This window comes from Pelodiscus sinensis, chromosome 4 (genome assembly GCF_049634645.1).
Source record: "Pelodiscus sinensis isolate JC-2024 chromosome 4, ASM4963464v1, whole genome shotgun sequence".
NCBI lineage: Eukaryota > Metazoa > Chordata > Testudines > Trionychidae > Pelodiscus > Pelodiscus sinensis.
The window spans coordinates 7,976,138-7,997,756 of record NC_134714.1 but is presented as its reverse complement, the minus strand read 5'-3'; the positions used below and the strand labels follow the sequence as shown (position 1 = coordinate 7,997,756).

Here is a 21,619-nt window from a genome sequence, read left to right as displayed (position 1 = left end):
AAGGAAGAACATTGGACACCTTAAGATCGGAGGTGCAGAAATTGAGCTTCTTCCAGGAACTCAAAGGTACACCTCAAAAGAAGGCATTCTCCAGAACAAGCCTCAGAATGGCAGTTTATTGGCTCTGGAGCCCAGTTCAGGACCAGCTCACCTCAGGTTCTAATGCCACAAGACCGGAATACTTTCCCAGCACCGTCCACTATTGAGGTGTCGGTCAGTACCGCCTTCCCTGGCCATTCAAGAGTCTTGCTTGGCTTTGGCACTAATGGTTACAGCTTCAGCTCCCCACCATGAAGAACTGTCTGATTCGTCTATGATACTGACTAAATGGTTCCCTCAGAGGGAAAGCCACAGACGAGCTCTTTTAACCCAGTCTCCATAATCAGAGCCTAGCTCTGGTACTGAGTGGACAGTTCCTGCATGGTCTGAAGCAGTGGGTTCTTCGGATTCCAAAGTAGGTTTTTATGTGTCTTAGTTTGGACATGTCCAGTAACCTGCATGCAGTGCCTGCCTACTCTGATTTCAGCCTCTGTTACAGCAGCGTGCAGACCACAAGGGATCGTTGCCCACAATTGGGAGTCAGGGCTTTAGTTGGCTTTCAGGGAACCCATGGGAGTTTCTCTCTAGTTAAGAATGGCCTCACATCCTTCCCACACTACCTCCTTGGCCCAGTCTTGTTGGTGAGGCCAGCCATGTGCGGGAACAAGATTCCTGAGTTTTTCTGAGAAGAGTTGAAACAAGATCAGTCCTAAAGGTCATTGGTATGTTCTTCCTCATCCCATATGAGGTTAACATGGTGGAACCTGTTTCCATGCCACTGGATGACTACAAAGCTCATCAGAATTTGTTGCGAGCGACGCATTTGGTTCTAGGCATCCATCTGGAGAAGGCCCAGGAAAAGTACAACAGGCTAGTGGACATTTTTAACATCAGAAGGCCATCAAGAATAGCTTTGCCTATTAATGAGTCTGTTCTGGCTCCTAGTCAGATTATTTGGAAGACCCCATCATCCCTGCTACCTACTTGCAAAAATAGCAGAGAAGAGCTACTACGTCCCCTCTCAGTTGCCTAGGAAGGTTGTGGAATCTCCATCTCTGGAGATATTTAAGAGCAGGTTAGATACACATCTATCAGGGATGATCTAGATGGTATTGGGTCCTGGCATGAGGGCAGGGGACTGGACCTTTCGAGGTCCCTTCCAGTTCTAATGTTCTATGATTCATGTGTTTGAATATTTTTACAGTCCTGTCCCTCAAGGCTCCCCAGTAATATCTGCAACTCAAAAGGGGGAGGCAGGGCCACCAGGCAGTAACACCAAAATAACAAGATGATTGAGAAACTAGACTTGTATGGAAGGATTTATTCCACAGAAGGATTACACCTTCGTATTGCAAACCAGCAAGCTGTGCAGGGGCACTGGGATTTTACCTGATGGGATACAATTTTGAAGTGTAAGGATGAGCTTCCAGACAATATGAAACAAGAATTTTAGGTGCTGGTGGAGGAGAGCAAGTTGATTTCTAGAACAGTTCTTCAGGTTGGTCGTGATGCAACAGGCCCTGCTACTCACTGCCTGGCTTCCATCATCATCCATATGATGGTCTTCATGGATGCTATCCTCTGATCTCCTGCCAGAGCTTCAACAAACAATCCAGCACTTCCATTTGAGGGGTCATCGCTCTACTCGGAGTAACTCTGAAGTGCCTGAGGATTTATACTCGACAAAAAGGAAGGTCCTGTTCTGTTCTCAGACCCAGTAATTTCTGGGAGTTGTAGTTCAACCCAAGGCGTCATTGTAAAAGTCCACCCTTACCTTCTATGCTTGCTGCTGGTTTGTCAAGGCTTATTACATTCTCCTAGCACACATTTTGATGAGTTAGTCAAGAGCAGAGTACCAAGTCCAATAGGGCCATCTTTGCCTTCTCCAATGTTTTTGTAAGTTGCCTCTCCTGCTTCCTTCATGCTTGGGCCCATGTCACCATGGATCAGTGTGTTCTAAGTATGCTGGAAGTGGTGTGCACCCTTCAGTTTCTTTGTCCCTTCTTCTTATCCCCTTTCCTTCCCCATCCTTCTTCTGGGACCTCTTTCTCAAAGCAGTGTTGTTGTAAGAGAGACAGTTGCTTTTTCTTGTGGAGGGTCTAGAGGAGGTCCTTCTGTTGCTCTGAGGAAAGTGGTTTTACTCCTAAAACTTCCTGATCCTGAAAGGAAAGCGGAGATGGTCTCAGACCTATTTTAGATCGGAGAGAATTAAACCAATTCCTAAAGAGGTTGATATGCTGGATGGTGACTGTAGCTTCTGTTGTTTCTTCTCTTGAGCCAGGGATAAGTTTCCCTTGATGTAAAGGATGCTTACTATCAGTGGTTCCCAGTATGTGTTCACAGTGCTGGCTTGTGGTGTGTTGGATGACACCTATGTGTTTAGATAGCGTGACAGTGGTCTCAGCCTTCCTCCATTTCTCCCACTGTCTGTATGACTGGCTCGTAAAAGGGTGCTCCCAGTTATAAATGTTTTCCAATGTAGACATTGTCTGTCAAGACAAATAACGGACTGCTCCAATAGACATGGAATAGCTATTTCAGGATACTTCCGATGTCCCAAAATAGCTCCCCAGTTTCAAGAGCTGCCCCATCCCCAGCAGAATCCCATAGGATGGTTTCTGGCAGAGACCAGCCAATGCGAGCTGCTTGTTGGAGTAACAGGCAGCCAAGAAGAACCACACCCCCTTCCTTGACTCAGTAATTCATGAAGCACTTGGCCAGGCAAACAGGCTGGCTGGCTGGCTGGGAAACATTTTAAACTCTGTAGGCAGGCAAGCTAGTTTGGCAGCTGGCAGGTAAATCTCTTGGCCACAGCCTGCTTCTGACACTCCAGCCCCAACTCTCTGGTCCCCCCCACCCCACCCCTCAACATACCCAAATCCTCTGTCCCCCTCTTATGCCCATACCCCCTCCAAGATCTGGCACCCCAATCTCCTGCCCCGATCACAATCCCCTTCAATCCTAGGTCACATCCCATACCCCTGTACTCCAGTCCCCTGTCCTAGGACACAACCCCCTCCTTCACCCAAACTCCCTCCCAGACTCCATTCTTCCTCCTGCACCCCAATCCCTTATCCCCAGCTCCCCTCTGCTCCTAGCTTCCATCCCAGACCCCAGACTCCTCTGTTAATATCATGGAAGAGTGCAGCCCTCTACCACTTTCCCAAATCTTGGAGTGACACCACCCTCCTCCCCAAATTATTGCCCACCCCGATCTAATGGAAGGATACTCTGTCTTTACACAGCGGCTAACCAAGGTTCCCTGTAAGCTGCATGGTAGCACAGACCTGCAGCTGCTTAATGAGCAGTAATAGTGGCCTTGTGAAAATTGTTGTACCCCAATTACTTTGTTTTTCCTGTTGATTCTATTCTTAAATGTTCTAAATTTCTGTAAAGTTCTGTAAGTGATTACAGCATAAGATACCTCTCAATGAGTATGAGTGGAGATAAACGTTCAGTTTCTTTGCTATGACTAAGTCATATTCTTGAAGTCTTGTGGACTGCTGAAAATGTTGCTTTTCAGTAAGCTCCAGTGCCCAATGCCCATTTTTTGTTAGTATTATGCAGCAGAATAGGTGTGTTCCACATTTTATTCATGAAATGTACTTTACCGAATAGAAGAAATGACTTGATTTAATTTTCAAAGAACATGAGATACTGTTGTTCTGCTTAGAATTGAGCAAAGCTGGTGGGCATGAGCGCTGCTTAGCAAAACAAGGGGCCAGTTAAATGCCCCAATGATAGCGGAAACAATGGACTACACTGAATGCAGGTACGGGCAGAATTTGGCATGCAACCCAAGAGGTTTCCACGGGGGATCTGATTAACACAGGATGAGGGATTCATGACTAATTCACTCAGAGGGGTGTCCCCTTGGGGTTGCCACTCGGTGTGTTCCAGTCATGCCACTGAGCCTCTCTACCTGCTTTGTGGGGTGCCTCAACACCCTGTCCAACCGCGCCAGAAACTCTGGTCTCCCCCAACCAAGGCACAGAGTTGGAGAAACAGTCTCAGCGGAGCAATGCTGAGCGAATTAGCTCTGGGAGGGCTCAGCTATAATTCTGTTGACAGCAACCAGGAACACAACCTCCAAAAGGGACCAAAACCCCAAATGAACCTGTCTTCTCTGTATGAAACTTTTATATATAGAGTAACACTCATTAGGTTGACCCTCTTTATCAGTGAAAGAGAGAGATGCACAGTGGTTGCTCCCTCCAGGGAACAATTATTTACACTTGGCTTAATAATAAACAAGAGTTTTTATTATGTATAAAAAGTAGTATTTAAATGATTTCAAGTGAAAACAGACAGATCAAAGCAAATTATTAAGCCAAAATAAACAAACGCCAGCTAATTATAATACACAAGATAAATTATTTCAATGGAAATTCCTCACCCTTGTACTTATTCCAGGTAAAATCCTTCAAGACAAAGTTGATATTTTTCTCTGGCCTTGGTCAACAGTTTTTTAGAGTTCTTTAAACCTCCTTGTTTTCGGGTTTCCTCATGTGTATCCACTTAAAGTAAGGAGACAATTTCAAAAGCCAGCAGAAGACAATGGACTGCTTTGCAGTCCTTAAATAAACTTTCCCTAGAGTGGGAATACTTTATTTTATGTCCCCGTTCCCATGCAAAAATACCAGATTCAAGATGAATTCGAGCATCAGGTGGCATGGCCACATGTCTTTGTAGGACCAGCCACAGTTTGGACATACTGGAAAAACAGACCCATTTACAGATCATTGTCTTGACCACTTGGCCATTAAGTTTCCTTAAGTACTACTAATGGCTTTCACTAGAAGACTTAGATTAATAGTACACTTCATATTTCTAACTTAACATACAAGAATGAATACAGGCACAGAAATACAATATACACATTCATCAGATCATTACTTTAAAAATGATGTATTACATGGTATATTTTGCCTAAAGCGTCTTCAAGTTGTGCATATTCCTATTCATAAGCCAATTTTCATAAAGCATGAGGGGAACCCGTGATAGGATTGTTTTGATTGCAGCTGTGAGTCTGGAGAGGGGGGATGGGGGTGAGAGAAGCAGCAAAACACCCACAGAGGCCGATAGAGAAGGAAGCCAAAACACAATGCAAGGATGTATGTGTTACATGACCCGGAGAAGAGCAAGAGCTTTTGGGTAAAGCACTGGCTGAAAAAGGGTTGGGACTGGGCAAAGAAACTGTCTAATGTTGCTTGATTCTTACTGCGCGCAAGGAAACAGAATGTGGTGCATATTCTTTGGAAATATATAGGACTATATCAAACAAATATCTGGACTCCTACATCAATTTCTTCTCCTAATGGAAACAGCCATTACAACCTCAAAAATTGGCTAACTGCTTTTTCTACACACCATGCCTAATGAAGACACTCCTTTTTTCTAGATTGAGAGAGATAGAAGAAAGGTTAAATGAATTAAAGGCATCAACCATATCCAAAACACCTGCCTTAAAATTTAAGGTATGTATGGTAAAGGTGGATTTTTAACGAATGAATGAATGTTTATTGCATTTGCTGTAAAGTTTTGCTTTCAATACACTCTATCCAAGCTTCTTTTCTGCTTGTACTGAGGTAATTTTTATAGATTATAATTTAGTAGTTGCATATCAGTATAAATATACATTCACATATTTTTGTTCTTTAAAGTGTATAATATATTTATATCTAAAATATATTCTGTATACGAGTTATATTACTATTATTTGTTTGTTTATACCATGTGTGGTGGTGAAATCCTTTTTGTCATGTACTTTTGACACTTACCTATACCCTGCCCACTAATCATTTTGCCCTGGGACTGCTTCTAACATACCAAACCTTTCAACAACTTCAAACCTGGCTGAATTTCCTCCAGTTATGGAATTTTCCCCCAGATTACACTGGCCTGCTGAGACACAGGACAAACAGTTTTTAATAATATGTTTAGACAGATATTTTATAAGGCAGTAGAGTCAATTACTGGATTTTTATGCTGTTGGAAAGAGGAGATTCCCAGCTTTCCAATTTGGCTGCACAAAACTTTCTAACTGCCTTATAGTGTCTTGAGATATTGTACCTTAGAAGTATGGCATTATATATAAAAGAAAATTAGCTCATTTTTCAGTGTTTTAAAAATTATAATTTTTTCTTCCTTCTGCTTTTGTCTCTGCTTTTGTACTCTTTGGCCTAGGTTTTCAAAGACATGTAGGCATTTTATTTAGGCTTAGCAGATTTAGGAGCCTCATTTTTTTTTTCAAAGGGGATTTAGGTACATAGGAGACTAAAGCCCATCCTCCGTTGCTTTAAGTTCCGGAATAAGTGAGGTTTGCAGTATTGGGCAGAGCAGTGTATAAACAGCTTTAAAAATCTGTGCTTAATAAAATGTCAATATCAGCTGATAGGAAAAAAAGAAAAAAATACTTACCAGTAATTCAGTTGTCCTAACTCTCTTCTCTTCACCATCATTTTAAAAAAAACACACAAATTACATCATGCTATTATCTCTACCATGTTGGAAGCAAGAGGTAGACTGATACTCTTCACCTTTCAATTCTGTACAAAGACCCTTCATGCACCTATGTTTAGTCTGAAAGTTTTCAGAATAAGAGCCCTTAATGAAAGGTGCGAAGTGAGGGGAGGAGGAGAAGGAAAGAGGAGAGAAATATGACAAACCAAATTACTCTTGAGTAATTTTCCCTTGTCATACATCCTCTCTATTCCTCATCCTGCTCAATCTTCCATAGACTGTTAAATAGTCTATCAAAGCATTTTTATACCATTGCTTGTCACTAGTTTCAGAGTACCTTCATTCTGATGGAGATCAGTTTGAGGAGGAAAGGCTTACCTTTAAATATGAGAGCAAGATGCTTCTCCTAAAGCAAGTTTTCACAGGATGCTTCTACTGAAACTTCTTACAACTTCACAGTGGCATATAAGTCCAGATGGTTGTATGTGATTATTGTGGCAACAAGTAACAAATGTGTAGATATCATCCATCAAAGTCTTGGCTCTTTCTACTCAGACAGGGCATTCCTTTATTCTCTCGTTTATTCCTAAGTTATTGGACTTGATGTGGTAATGACTGAATGAAATACTTCGGCCTGTCCAAAGAAGATAGGCCGCACATCAGAGTAGATGATCATAATGGTCACATCTAGCCTTCATAGATGATTGAATGGGTCTGTATTACTTCATCGAAAATAAATGGCCACAACGACTTTATTGCCCTCTGTAGGACCTGAAAAACAGAGTGCCTAAGATCAGGGAAAGTCAGTAGTCCTACTTGAGAGACGTAGAGGCTTCCATGACCTTGAGCAAATAGATCCGATTCTCTGTCAAGACAAATTCAAGAAGAACTTCAGAAGCTACACTGACTAGTGATTAATGTAAAAGGAAGCAGTGCATATAATGGCTCCTTTTGGGAGGAAAAACCTGAAGATTTGAAGGGTCTTTGGTTAGTGCCACTAACTCATCATCCTGGCCGTGGTTATGTTCACCAAAGTAGGGTCTTTGAAGTTAAGAACTTTAGACTTTTTCCCTGCAGGTAGCCCTAATGAGGGATTCACAGAAACACTCAGGGCTAGGAGTAGTAGGTCTTACTGAGGGACCAGAAGTTGAATACCAGAACTCTACTAGTATCTCACCACACACATAAAGTTTAAGGATGCAGTCTCGTTTTGGCCTTGTCTGTGGAACAACAGGTATGGAAAAGGAAGAGGAGGCTAAGGAAGACCTCTCTGTTTCTTATCTGAAGAATGTTAACAGTGCTGGGAAGGGTATGGTGCTAGCCACCCTATGGCATTGGAGCATGTCAGTGGTCATTTTTGCTTCAGTGGTCAAAGATAACAGCATGATAGACTGATTTTTTCCTTTAAGAAGTGAAAGAGAGGAGGGGCATACCACGATTACTTCCTGATCCCAAACTGCTGATTAGTTAAACTCTGTTTTTGTTAACACCATTACCCAAGCTATTTCAAAATTCCATGGCACTTTTCACAGACATTGTTATGGTCAGTTAACCGTGGCTGCCTGAGCTAATTTCAAGATACTAAAACTCAACTTCTCTGTAGCAGCAGCATCTCTCCAAAGATGATAATGGTATGGAAAAGACACCGATAAATTGCTAGTGCAAGTGAAATGCAGCCATATCTGAAAAGACTGCATTTGCTTCAGACTTCTTGTAGCAACACTCTGCCGCAATTCAGAACAGAACTGCCTAGTTAGTTGCCTATGTAGTACTAATCTGCTAGCTTTGGCCCGTCATTTCTTGTCCTCCATAGTTGCATGGTGTTTCTGATGCCGTTGAAGGACAATGAGGCTACACTCTAGAGCTAGCTGCAGTTTCGTGCTCAACTGAAATTTTCCTCAGTAAAGTTCTTTGTGATCCTTCTGGATGAAAGGAAATAGATAAACATAAGATGCAGTTCTGGTTACCCTCCCATTTTAACTTCACCTATAAATATGCCCGTCTGTCCCCTATACTTGCACACATTCTGTTATTGAAAATGTATTATTGTCACACCTTCATTTTCTCCTTCAGCTGCTCTTCTAGTCTGGAAGAATTACACAAAGTCTTGAGTGTTTTTGTGGCGATTTGGGTTTTGTTGCTAAAGTAGCTTAGCTCTGCTTCTTGTGTATCACACTTCCCCAGTAATTTTGTTTGTCTTCTGAATCACAGCTGATGTTATAATCGATCTTTGGAGCACAACATTAAAAATAGGCATTGCTTTTCTGTTAAACTATGCCATTGAAAACTGGCTGCTGTATTTCACATAAATAGGTAATATCCCCACTGCTGCTTCAACCTCTGGCCTAACAAAATTAATTCTACCATGTTTTTAAAGACTGTGGCCTCCTGACCTTAAGTGTCATCATATGGTAACTTTCCAAATAAATTACATGCTTGATCATGAAAAGCTCTTTTTTTGATTCTGTGGAGATTCACTTTGGGGTATTAATCATAACCATTACATGGGATGCTATCTACAATTGATTGTGTCTTCAGTCTATACATATAACCTAGCTGAAACACCATGTCAAAAAGACTTCTTCCTGTAGAAGACTATATAGTAAAGAACACTGATCCAAGAAGGAAGCTCCTGCCCACCTGGACAGTGATGAATTATTAATGGGCTTGAAGGAACAGGAAAAGCTTTCCTGTGTCTTGTAACCACTGGATCCATTTACCTTTTGAAATCCTTGTCTAGTCTGCGTTTCATCTATACTAAGTTTCCTGAAAACTCCTTTAAGTATCAGCTATCCAGTATCCCATGAGTTACAGCAGCTTTCATGAGTCCTTTTTCTGGACAGGAAACAGGAATTGCACAGACCCTGAATGTAGGTGCGGCAGATTGGCAGGGTTGAAGCTTACTTGTATGATTAAAGGATTATGGAATTATATCTTCCTGTATTTCATGATCACTGCATTTTTATTGTTGCTGTTGAAGATGAAGTGAAGCCGTCATCCAATTAAGAAATACAGGATTTTATGAAAAACACTTAAGAGCTGTTCTGTAATTGACTGGAGCAGTAATGTTTTGTGGTTTGCAAGACGGCTGGCATTGTTGTAGAAATAAAGTCCTTGTATTAAATGGCATTTGAAAAGAACATTCTTGTTGAAGAAAAAACCTTGTTCAGAAGTGTTACCAAAGCCAATTTAGAGGAGGAAGAATTTTTTAAACATTGCTGGAGTCTGGTGAATGAAATGGACCATTATTTGCCATGTCTCGCTCCATGTGATGCCTTAGCATATAACAATTACTCCAAGAATCCAAGCGTTCAGCATATTCACTTAATAAAAATGCAGCCATTTCTTTTGTCCACTCAGTGGTATTGCCCTCATAATGATTCTGTTGTAATGCGCTGCCAGCTTATCGGGAAAGTTACAGTGAAGTTCTGATAAATGAATTTTTCTAATAAGAAAATATACTAAAGGTTGAAAAGTAATTTTGACTTGTGAAAATATATTTGACTACAGAGTTTTACATTTGATGTTTCTAGGGGACTGGATGTCTGAGGATTGGTAAAGGGATACGAAGCCATTCACCTCTAGGTCACTGTTGAATCCCGGCCCAGGTTGGTAGTGACCAAAAGTCGTTACCACTGATGCATGTTCAGTGACCTGTGTCAGACAAGTTAGCAGTCTCAGCCCAGTTTTCAGGGGACAGGTTTGCAAGTTTAAATTACTAGTGGAGACTGAACTAACCTCTCAATGTCAGAGGCAGTCCCTCCAAAACAAGATCGTAGTAGATTGGGTCCATATGAGGGGAGCTTGGAAAACTACTGTCTCTATTCTGTACGTAACGATTCCCAGTCTTTGTCATACTGGCACCTTTTCACGAGAACCAAAACATTCACTCAACCTAAGATGTTTTTAAGAGATTTTGCATAACACTGGTGGGGTGTGGGGGTGTGTGTGTGTATGTGCGTGTGAATACAACAAACGTAATGTAGATAGCTTTTGATTTTCAATATAACTTGCTTTTCTGCTTCCTTGATGGTCTGTGTACCAGAAACAGACATAGAGCACTTAAAGTGAAGTTAAGTAGTTGTGGTAAAGCTTCCTGCAATTTCATGAGAAATCAGACTTCAGCATTACAACCTTTATAACTTTTCTTTAATATCTTCCAAAATCAGCTCCCTCATTCCACCCCTGTAACACTTATATGCCTCTTTCAGCTGCAGTATCATACTGAACTGAGAGAGTATGCAGTTCCCCAAATTTGTCTTGCATTGTACAGTAACATGTAAATTTTTTATGTTTAAGGGAGATGGAAAGTTTGCCTGTATTGTATTGTAGACTGTCACTTTTACTACTACTACTTCATAACATGTTTCTGAAGTCCCTCGGTTGAGACATTGAGAGTTAAACCAAACCTCACTCTGCATTAGAAAGCTGCATTTACTCCATCTATTAATATAAAATGAAATGTCTCCTTAGGTTGAGAATTTCTTCTGTATGGGATCTCCATTAGCAGTGTTTTTGGCATTGCGTGGCATCCGTCCAGGAAACAGTGGAAGTCAGGATCACATTCTGCCCAGAACTATTTGTAACCGGTTGCTAAACATTTTTCATCCAACAGATCCAGTGGTGAGTTTTTATTGCAGTTACAAGCTTTTACCTCAAGACTCTTTTTAAATAAAGTTTACTGAAGGACAATAAACAACAATATGTAAGACGCGATCTTCAGAGTACTTACATCAACATAGGTATGTTTCTGCATGCAACATGGTTTTGCAGAACAGCTTTCTGCCAGTCGTCTTCCAATATCTTGAGGCTTTTTTCATTCCAAAATAAATTAATACTAGAAAATGCAATAATGTCTTATGCAGTACTTATCCTTCTTTTGGAAATAGTTTACTCAGTAACAGAATGATATTTTATGCATAATTTGAACACCACTAACTCACTAGTCAGTAATGCTTAGTCTTAGTAGGATTCGATTTCAGTGAAATTGACAAAAAAAAAAGTTTGTCAATAACCTTCAGCATATCTACAAGGATCGAGTGTCTCTGGCCTTGCATCCCCCCTTGCACCTTGTTCCCTTTGACTATGCAGCGAGCCCTCTGCAGCCCAGCTGTCAGTACTACGAACCCACTACAGCCCTGGTATCAGTGCTACCCTAATCCCATTCCTTTCCTCCCATTTAATTTCTAGCAACTGTACAAATAAAAAGGGTTAAAATCCAAAAACATCTTAATCAAAATATATTTTAATTGTCAAAAGTAGAAAAAATGGAATACAGCCAAGCCTACTAATGATAGAATGTTACATTCCCAGAGAAGCTGTGCTTTCCAGTTAAAAACTCTGGTACTTCTGTGATAAAACTTGTCTTTGTCTCATTAGTGTGTTGCTAGCAGTTTTTGTTGTTTTTAATTTTCTCTGGTGCTAAATAATATCTCGCTGCAATGGAGCTGCACTGATGTATATCCTCTAAGGACCTGAGCCCACATCTCTAATTTACTAGATAGTAAAATGTCCAGTGGAATTTGTGCTGTCAAAAAAAAGTTCAATCAGTTTGTAATTGACCCTCTTATAAGTTGTAACATTTTTTACCTCGAATGAGAAGGTGCAAAACCTTGAAAGTAGGAATAAGGGATCTTCCGGAAAAGGGCTTATTTTCTGGAAAATTGCATCTACACTGGCGCTTTTCTCCGGCAAAAACCCCGAGCCGGAAAAAAGCGGCAGCCGTGTAAATGCAAATGCCGCGGGGGATATTTAAATCCCCCGCGGATTTGCAATTCCGAAGTGTCTCATTAGCGTCCCTTTTCCGGAAAGGGATGCCAATGTAGACACAGAGTGTTATTACTATGAAAATTCCACTGCCATGCAACAGTACAATTTCAGTTGAGGAGAAAAGGTGGATGAGGTAGCATCTTTTATTGGACCAACTTGTGTGAGTGAGCAAGACAAGCTTTCAAGCTACACAGAGCTCTTCTTCAGGTCTGGGAAAGGTCAACAGCTGGACAGAATGGAACAGAAAGTTTAGCATAAATCGTTAACCCATATTTTAAGGCACCATTCAAAGTGAAGTGGCCTGGTAACACCACTGTAACTGTAGGACAATAGAGTGTCCTGCTGGAGTGGTAGAACACATGTAATAGGCCACTCAAATACCCGAGAACCTGCTTCAATACAGAAATAAAACCCCTTTCTACTGCGCAACCCTGGTTGTCACCATTACCCACACTGGCATCCTCCAACTACAACCAGACTCAATGGTGACCCCATCCTGAATGAAATCTTTCCTGGGCTCATTTTTCTGGCCTTAAGCAACCTCCCTTCCTCCACTCAATCTCTAAGCTCCTCCCCACAGACCAAGACACAATAATGCAAAGCAGCACCAGATCCTGCCAGATCAGATGCAAAACTTGCAGCTCTCTAAAACCCCACAACATGACTTTGAGATCAAGGAGTCCTGCACATGCCTGTCACAACTTGTAGGGTACCTCATTGTCACAGAGTCCACTCCTCCTGGCTCTCTGGCCATCAGCTCCTTCCAGGTGCTGTGCTCTCTTCTGGCTGTCTCTCCACACATACAGCTCCAAATGCTGCTCCTTCATAACATGATTCTCCAGCCAAGTCACTTATACGTGCTTCTCTTTCCGGGGTACCGCAGTCTTTCTTCAGCAATCCTACCACTGACCACTAGTGCCACTTCCTCAGTATCTATCGGGGAACCCAGGCCTGCCGTTTCCTCTGGCTTCCAGCTCAAGGACCCTCTAGCCAGCAGCCAAAGTCTGTTCTCTCTTGGACTTTCCTGCTGCTCCCTGACCCCTCTCCATACCATCTGGCACATCCCTCTCTCTGCGTTCGCCAGCCTCCCTCCGGCCAGGGATTAACTATGGGTTACCTGTCCCTGCAGCCTCCAAACACTCCACCCTTCTCCATGGGAAAGACCACAGCCTCTTCCAGCAACCCCTTTCTGCTAGCAGCTCCCTGGCTTTATAGAAGCTCCACCTGTTTCCACACGTGAATTTCCCCTACTTGGGACTTTCTCCTCATCCTTAATTCTCCTAGCTTCTTGCTACTCTCTCAAATGAACCACCACAGGAAAATGGGAAAAGACAAAAAAAAACCTGTGGGTGAATGCTTTTCAAAGAATATAATCACTCTGGCTCTGACCTCTGTCCTCATTCTCAAAAGAAATCCACACAGCACTTGCAAAAGATGTGCTTGGAGTTCGGTGGTGAGGTACAAGGAGATGCCAGAAAAGTGGTAAAACTTACTGTCACCTGTACTGTCCAGAAATGGCTTCTGTTGAAAATACATGTAATCAGACTTCTATCTTGCTCATCAGACTTTCAAAGCTTGCTACTTAAATGGTATCTACAATTTCCGCATTTGCACAGTACGGAGGTTTATTCAGATTGGATGAGCAAAATTAAGTAGCCAGTTTTAATGGATTGATGTGAAACGCAGAATGAGTTTATCCATATGGAAAGGATAAGTCTTTCCTGTATGGGAATGACTTATTATTAACCTTTTCACTTCTGAAGGAATATAGTACTAACAGTGCTGCAGAGGAATGTACTGGGATATGTTCATAAGCAACGAGGCAACTAGTCAGTTTTCCAGGAAAGTGAAAATATATCTATTCTACTGGCTATCTTCAGCATTAGTCAGTTTCTGGCTGTTGATTTGCTGTGACTTTCAGATTAACAAGATTTCTTTTCTTAACAGTGTGACAGGAATTGGGAGCAAGGAACTCCTCCTGAGTTCTAATTCAGACTGTCCCACTCACTTTATTGCCTCGGGCAAGTTACTTTAATTTCTGTGTGCACCTCTTCTGTGAAATGAGGTTGCTGCGGTTGATCCATTCATCCATAGGGGACTTATGAGGAGTCGTCGTTAGTGCTTGCTCAGTACTTTGAGGATGAAGAGCACTAGATATTGGTAAGTCTAGTTTTCAGTGTCTCACTGCTCAGGACTTTCCTGAATTTATCTTGCAGGCCTACAGACTAGAACCTTTAATTTTGAAGCACTACAGCAACATTTCCCCTGTCCAGATCCACTGGTACAACACTGCAAACCCTCTACCTTATGAGCACATGAAGCCAAGCTTTCTCAACCCTACAAAAGAACCTACCTCAGTCACCGAGAATGAAACCATCCCAACCATACCAAGCCCAGCTACTTCTCCGGTCATGGTTCGACGCCATTATGGGGAGTCGATAACAAATATAGGCAAAGCCAGTATATTAGGTAACTGCTCATTCTTTTCATATGTATGTAACTTTTTGCAATTAGGCTTCATGCAATAACATGTTGATTGTCTGTAGAGCCTTATTTTCATACAAAGCTTCATTTTTTCCTTTGTGATATTGAAGGGGTAACAATAAATATTCGGTAGTGATCTTTCACCAGTTCTTCAACGGCACATGTGCCGTGAACTTAACACAAATAAACTTTTATTTAAGGCAATGGGACAAATATATACATTACAGCCATAGCCAAACCAGAGGCACCCGTGGCCCTAGCAAGGGACTGTCGTGACCGGGAGAGAGGCACCTTCTCAAAGATCACCCCCCCTACTGTCCCAGCAACATGGACCAGCCATAACTGTGGGAGAGGTGCTCCTCTCCCCAGCCCAAGCCAGCCTCACCGGAGCGGTTTCTCACCTAGCCCAGAGCTGCTGCAGTGTAAGGACAGGAGGAAGCCCCCCTCTCCTGGGTGAGCCTGTACCCCAAATCCCTCAGCCCCACCCCAGAACCTGCACCTTAGCCAGAGCCCTCATTCCCTCACCCCAAGTATGAGCCCCTCTCACACTCCAAACCCCTCGGCCCCACCCCCACCACAGATAGTCCATGTGCAGAATGAGATGTGCACCAGCACAGAGATGAGATTTTGCCCATCCTATTGATGCACATAACTAAATTTATTCCGCACATAGACAGAAATTAGAGGGAACACAGTTGGTGAGTGGCAGTAAGGTCCTTAGTAATGAGAAATGTTCAGATTCCATTCAACGTCATATAACGTGTCTTTCCATATTGAAAACTCTAACCTCAATCTTTTCCTGTCCCTTTGTTGTTTAGCATCCATGATCCAGCTTATGCACTGGCTTCACTTTAAACATATGAGCAAACTCTTTTTCTTTTGATGGGCTATTCATGTGCTTAAACTTAAGTATGTGCTAAAGTGTTTTGCTCAGTGTGGGCCTATGCTGTTTGGGTTTATTCTAAAATAACTTGAAAGAAGTTTAAACAGAGTAGCTTGCTATAGAGTTTCTTCCCCTTCTGAGCAAGTAAAATCTTTATTTCCTATCTTCTTCAAGAATTTGTCTGATTTATATAATGTTTCTAAGGAAGATCTGACACATCTCACTGTGGGGAGGTCTACACCACAGGACACTGTTGACCTAAGACACACAACTCCACTACATGAATACATAGGTGGTGTCGACATACCTTAGGTCGTGTTTCCAAGGAGGTGTGAATGAGAGAAACTCTCTCATCGACTCCCCTTATGCTTCTCTTTCGGGTGGAGTACCAGAGTCGATGAGAGTATGATTAGCGGTCAGTTTAGTGGATCTTTACTAGACCCGCTAAAACAACTTGGGGGAATCAATCACTGCAGCTCCCTTCTGCCAGAAAGTGTAGACCTGTTCTGCATAGCTTTTTTTCTCCCCATGTTAAGTATTTAAGTTTGTTTTACTCTGAAAGGAGCTTTTTAACATAGCCACAAGATGGCAGCAAAGTCAGGAGAAGTATCTCTAGAAATGGTACAAGCAAGAAATTGAAGAAAGACGTGTCACAATGTGATTCTTCTTTCAGACAAAAAGATACTATATTGTAAAGTACCGAAGGTCAGTGTGTGGCAATACGAATGAGATCTTAAAAGAATGTGTCTGCAGAACAGGAACTAAAATAGACCTTTTCAGCACTGTATTTCTTTTGTTTTGGTTTCCCTAACTACAGTTTTTTAATTATCTTGTTGTATGCTAGAGTTGAGTCTCATGCTGCAAAATATCCACTTAATTTAAATAGGCTGTTGTTCCCACCCTGGAAAAACAGGAATCGTGTTTTTCTTTCTCCATCATTCAGCTGTAATTAATGGTTGTCACAGTCACTTCAATTTGTGGTATTTAACACTAACGGTGCCTGTCCTGTTTTGTACTGAATACAGGAGCTGCTAGTATTGGGAAGGGCCTTGGAGGGATGTTGTTCTCAAGATTTGGACGATCTAGTGCACCCACATCACAAACATCTGAGTCTGGAAAAGAGGGATCAGAAGGCGAAGAAAAGAAGCCAGTTGTCTGCCAGTCAGCTGTTGGAACTCCGACCTTCCCACATAGCAGCTCTGGCTTCCTTGACCCTACACGTTAGTGCACCTTTAAATTCAGTAACTAGCTTTAACTTCCTCCTTCTCTCTTAGAAATGGAGGCTCTTTTTAAAGTTGACTTTGGATACATGTAAAGTGGGGTGGATGGACATGGAAATGTTTGTGCTATAATAACAAACATATATATGCTCCTGTTTCCTGGGCAGCTTTAAGGTATTAAAAGTGGAGTTCATTCCCATTCATTAAATATTTTTCAGCTATTTCTAGAGTTAAATTTTTTTAGCTCTGTTGTTTTGTTTTTTTTAATTTATTTAGCACTTAGTGGTATATTTTGTAATCCAGTGATCTCTAAAATATAATTGTAAAAAATCAACATCAAAGCAGAGTAGTCTAATTTACTCTTTACAGTAGGATACATCTCCAGTATGTGTCCAGCACTGAGACACATTTTTGGTGATGTACAAAATACAGAGAAAAATAGTCCTTGCGCCCAATAGAGCTGGTCCAAATACAGGACAAAATTTTAATAAAAGTATGCATAAAAATGAGAGCACTTCCAGTGACAAAAGTCAAAACATTGATAAAATTAATTTCAAAGCTTTTCAGTCACTGTGTTTTCAAGGCATCAAAAATCTGATTTATTCGAATGTGAACTTCTAACAACTTTTCAGTGACTTATTTCATCTTCTTTGACTTCACACTCTGAGGTGTTTGCCCTAGATTAATATGCACAACATTGTCCTGTCCAATCAAGTTCAAAGAGATGACTTTAAATAATTGTAGGAAGTCCAACCTCTGGATATGCAGTCAGTTGCCTCGCTCTGACAATTTTAATGTTGGAATTGAGTTTTGTTTTTTCCTTATGTGAAAAAAGTGTGTGTTATGGTCAACATGGCCTTGGTTTGGGCCCATGCATCTTAAATTATCTCAGTGATAATGGTTGAGTCATGAGTATAAGCCGTGCTGCATCTTGTGATAGTGTCACGGGGTACATCACAGCTTCCTGATCAGAGCTAATTTCGACAGAAATCTGAGTGACTCTTCCTTCATATAGGGCAGAGGTGCAGTTTTAAACTTACAGAAGATATGGAGGAGTAACAGTGATTTTGGTTCAGTCTTCGTGGGGGGTCCTTTTGAGGAAACTCAGCAATTTAAACCTCACCACCCAAACCCCACATCTGCCTGTTGTTTACCATAGATGGAGAATCCCACAGCATATCCCAGCAGAGCTGCAAAAAGGGTGACTAAGTCCTTACTGAAGTGTTCCTTCTAAAAGACCTGCTGCTAGGGGTGTGAGTGTTGAACTGGTTGGCGCTGAAGCAGCTATCCTCCTGCCTAGGGTTGGGGGCTGCTCGTGGCAGACAGAAGCTGCTCCAGCATCCTGGTCGGAGTGCGTGTGCATGCTCGCGTATGCCACAATTAATTACAAAACAAAGATACACTCTAAACCAGGTGTGGGGGACTTCAGGCCCAGGGGCCAGATGCAGCCCTCGGCTTGACTGGATCCGGCCCCCATGTCTCAAGGTCCATCCCCCCCAGCATTGGGGGGAACCCACACTAGTGCTTCAGCCCCCTGCCACCACCCGGGGTTGGAGCACACAAAGTCTTTTAGGCTGGGCTCCCCTACACTCTGGTGTGCAAGGGGGATATGGGGAGTATCTTTCTCTCTCTGCCACGGCCACAGTGAGGGTATTTTTTCCACTTCTCACTTGTGTGGAGCCCCCGACTGATTTGGGGGGGGGGAGAGCAGTGGCCCCTGTCCCAAAAAAGGTTCCCCACCCTGCTCTAAACCCTTAGTTTGTACATTCTATCTACAGGAAAGTAGAACCAAAACCCAACAATGATAGAAGAATTAATGTGGGGGGAGGGATTCTTTTGACACAGTATTGGATCTAGTAACACTGCCTGTTTTGTTCTGTTTCATTTTGTTTCTAGTGGAACTGGAGCACAGGATTGATTTTGAGCTCAGGGAAGGTCTTGTGGAGAGCCGATACTGGTCTGCGGTAACATCGCACACTGCATATTGGTCATCCATGGATGTCGCTCTCTTTCTTCTAACCTTCATGTATAAACAGGACCAAGAAGATGCTGACAAATCAAATTTAGACCCTGTTTGAATGTTGGGGTGGTTTTTTTTATTATTTTGAGGGGGGTGGGAATTTTACAACAAATGGCACAAAACTGCTATTTTACTGTTAAAACGTAGTCTCTAAGGCATGGAAGCTTCAGGTTTAAGAGCATGTTTGGATTTTTCCCTGCTTCTAAACAACAAAAATTGATTTGTAATTAAAAGCACTTTAGTTTTAAACATTTGCCGTGCTAATTAGACCTTAAAATAAATTTTAAGTCTCATGATTTTGATTTAATAAACAACCGAAACAATGTTTAGCATCATATAAGCACTGTTGGCATAATGTGCTTTGGTGATATATGTGCTAATGACCATAATTGCTGTTTAGTTCATTAAAATATAAACATTAGTCAACTAAGACTAAACTAACTTTCATTAACAAAACACATGCCAGATGCAAACCTAAAACTGCCATGTTCCTATGTTTTATGTACCAGTAAATAATAAATGTTGGTGTCATTTTTCTAGGACTTTATTCAAATCTACAGTATTACCCACAGTTCCATTGAAAGACCATTCTTACTACTGACTTCAAGGGTGTACTACACATAACTTGTTTAGCAACTGCTGAAAAAGCATGAAACAAATATTTGAAATACTGTAATTATAATTTATTATTACCTCTAACTAATTGTTTCATTTATTCCAGTGTACAAAACATTACTTTTTTACTGGTTTCTTTTAATTTAAGAACCACATTTATTTTCTACAGTGTTAAGACTTTTTCTCAGATATGCATATCTTTGTACTATTCAAATGAATATATGGATACTGTGGCACACTTTAGGTATTTTTTTCATGAAAAATAAATCTTTGTGGTTTCACACAAATGACACTAGTTACATTCTTCTCCAAAGGTAAGTAATCTCTTTCATAAGTCCCTGCGTATAGACTTAATTTGCAGTAGCCCATTGTATTACATTTACTGCTACTGAAACCGTGCTCTAATGTATTAAGAAAAAAGAATGCAACTTAAGACAAATTTGGTGAGCTCAAAAGCTTTGCCTAATTGATATCAGAAGCAGACCGAGTGATACCTTTTATTAAAAGCCAAACGAAAGAGTTCTGCAAGTGTTTCATTTTATGAAACTCAGACCCCCAACATGTGATTTCAGTAAAGATTGCAATTGTAGTTGGATCCAATTTCCAAGGAGCTAGGAGAAGACTTTCATGATGAAAGAAAATTTTCAAATGAATCACTCAGTCAATTCTGGGACCATAAACTAGCATTTTAAGGCTTTGGGGCAGTAGTATTAAATATATAGCATGTGTACGGATTATGTGTTTCTGACCTGCATAACGTATTTAGAAAATGCAAGTTATAAGCTTTCATTTTTTATTTAAAAAAAAAGTTTGTGGTGGTTGTGAACAGACACAAAACCCAGTGTAAAAAGATGCAGTTAATGTTGTCTTGAACCTGGAGACAGCCTGAAGTACTAGGTATGTATATCTTGACCTTTGTAAGGCTTTTGATACTGTCTTACATGACCTCCTCATAAACAAACTAGGGAAATGCAAGCTAGAAGGATCCTACTATAAGATGGGTGCTTTACTGCTTGGCAAACCATGCTCAGAGAGTAGTAACCATTGATTCACAATCAAGCTGCAAGGACATACCAACTGGGGTCCTGCAGGGATCAGCTCGGGGTCCAGTTCTGTTCAATGTCGTCTTCAGTGATTTAGGTAATGGCATAGAGAGTGCACTGATAAAAGCTGGGAGCATTTGCAAGTGCTTTGGAAGATAGGATTAAAATTCAAAATGATCTGGACAAACTGGAGAAATGGTCTGAAATAAATAAGATGAAATTAAATAAGGACACATTCAAGCAGTTCCTTCCTAAATGGAGCAATCAGTTGCACACATGCAAAATGGGAAATGACAGCCTAGGAAGGAATACTGAGGAAAGGGAACTAAGGGTCATAGTGGACTACAAGCTGAAAATGAGTCAGCAATATATGTGTTGCAGAAAAACAAAACACCATTCTGGGTTGTATTAGCAGGAGTGTGGTAAGCAAGACACAAGAAGTAATTCTTCTGCTCTATCCTGCACTGATTACACTTCAGCTTGAGTATTTTGTCCAATTCTGGACACCACATTTCAGGAAAGATTGAATACATTAGAGGTAGTGCAGAGAAGAGCCACACAGATTATTAAAGCTCTAGAAAACATGACCTATGAGGCAAGATTTGAAGAAAATAAGGTTTATTTTGTCTCGTGAAGAGAAGCCCTAAGAGGGGGGACAAAATTTAAGTTAATAAAAGGTTGATTCAGGGAAGAGAGAGACATTTTTCTTCTTAACCTCTGTGGATAGGGCAAGAAGCAATGGACTTAAATTGCAGTCAGGGCAGTTTAGATTGGATATCAAGAAAAACTTCCTAACTCTCAGGATGCTTAAGCACTGGATTAAATTGCCTAACGAGGTTGTGGAATCTCCTTCATTGGACATTTTTAGAAACAGGCTAGACAAATACCTGTCAGGAAGGGTCTAAAAAATATTGAGTCCTGTCATGAGTGCAAGGGACTGGATTTGAATCCTTTCCAGTCCTACAATTCTATGAAACAATGTGAGTTGTGCCAACTGTGTCCCATCCTTCTCTTTAATCTGTCTTGGGTATTAATTCTGAAGACACTTTGGTGTGAGCATTAAATGTTCCATTGCTAATTTATT

At 41.3% G+C, this 21,619-nt stretch overlaps 1 protein-coding gene across 5 annotated transcripts in view; it reads left to right on the top strand.

The window, feature by feature from the left end:
• Positions 1-19,779, top strand: part of DDHD1 (DDHD domain containing 1) — an 85,457-nt gene extending 65,678 nt beyond the window's left edge. For 2 of the 5 annotated variants that reach the window (XM_075926221.1, XM_075926219.1), the window contains 6 exons: positions 5,441-5,516; positions 10,975-11,124; positions 14,487-14,739; positions 16,663-16,857; positions 18,017-18,058; positions 18,754-19,779. In XM_075926221.1, coding sequence (XP_075782336.1) covers positions 5,441-5,516; positions 10,975-11,124; positions 14,487-14,739; positions 16,663-16,857; positions 18,017-18,058; positions 18,754-18,935 — 898 coding nt within the window. In that variant the 3' untranslated portion in view covers positions 18,936-19,779. The other 3 variants (XM_075926222.1, XM_075926220.1, XM_075926223.1) reach the window with 2 other exon arrangements.
• The last annotated feature ends 1,840 nt before the right edge of the window (positions 19,780-21,619 follow it).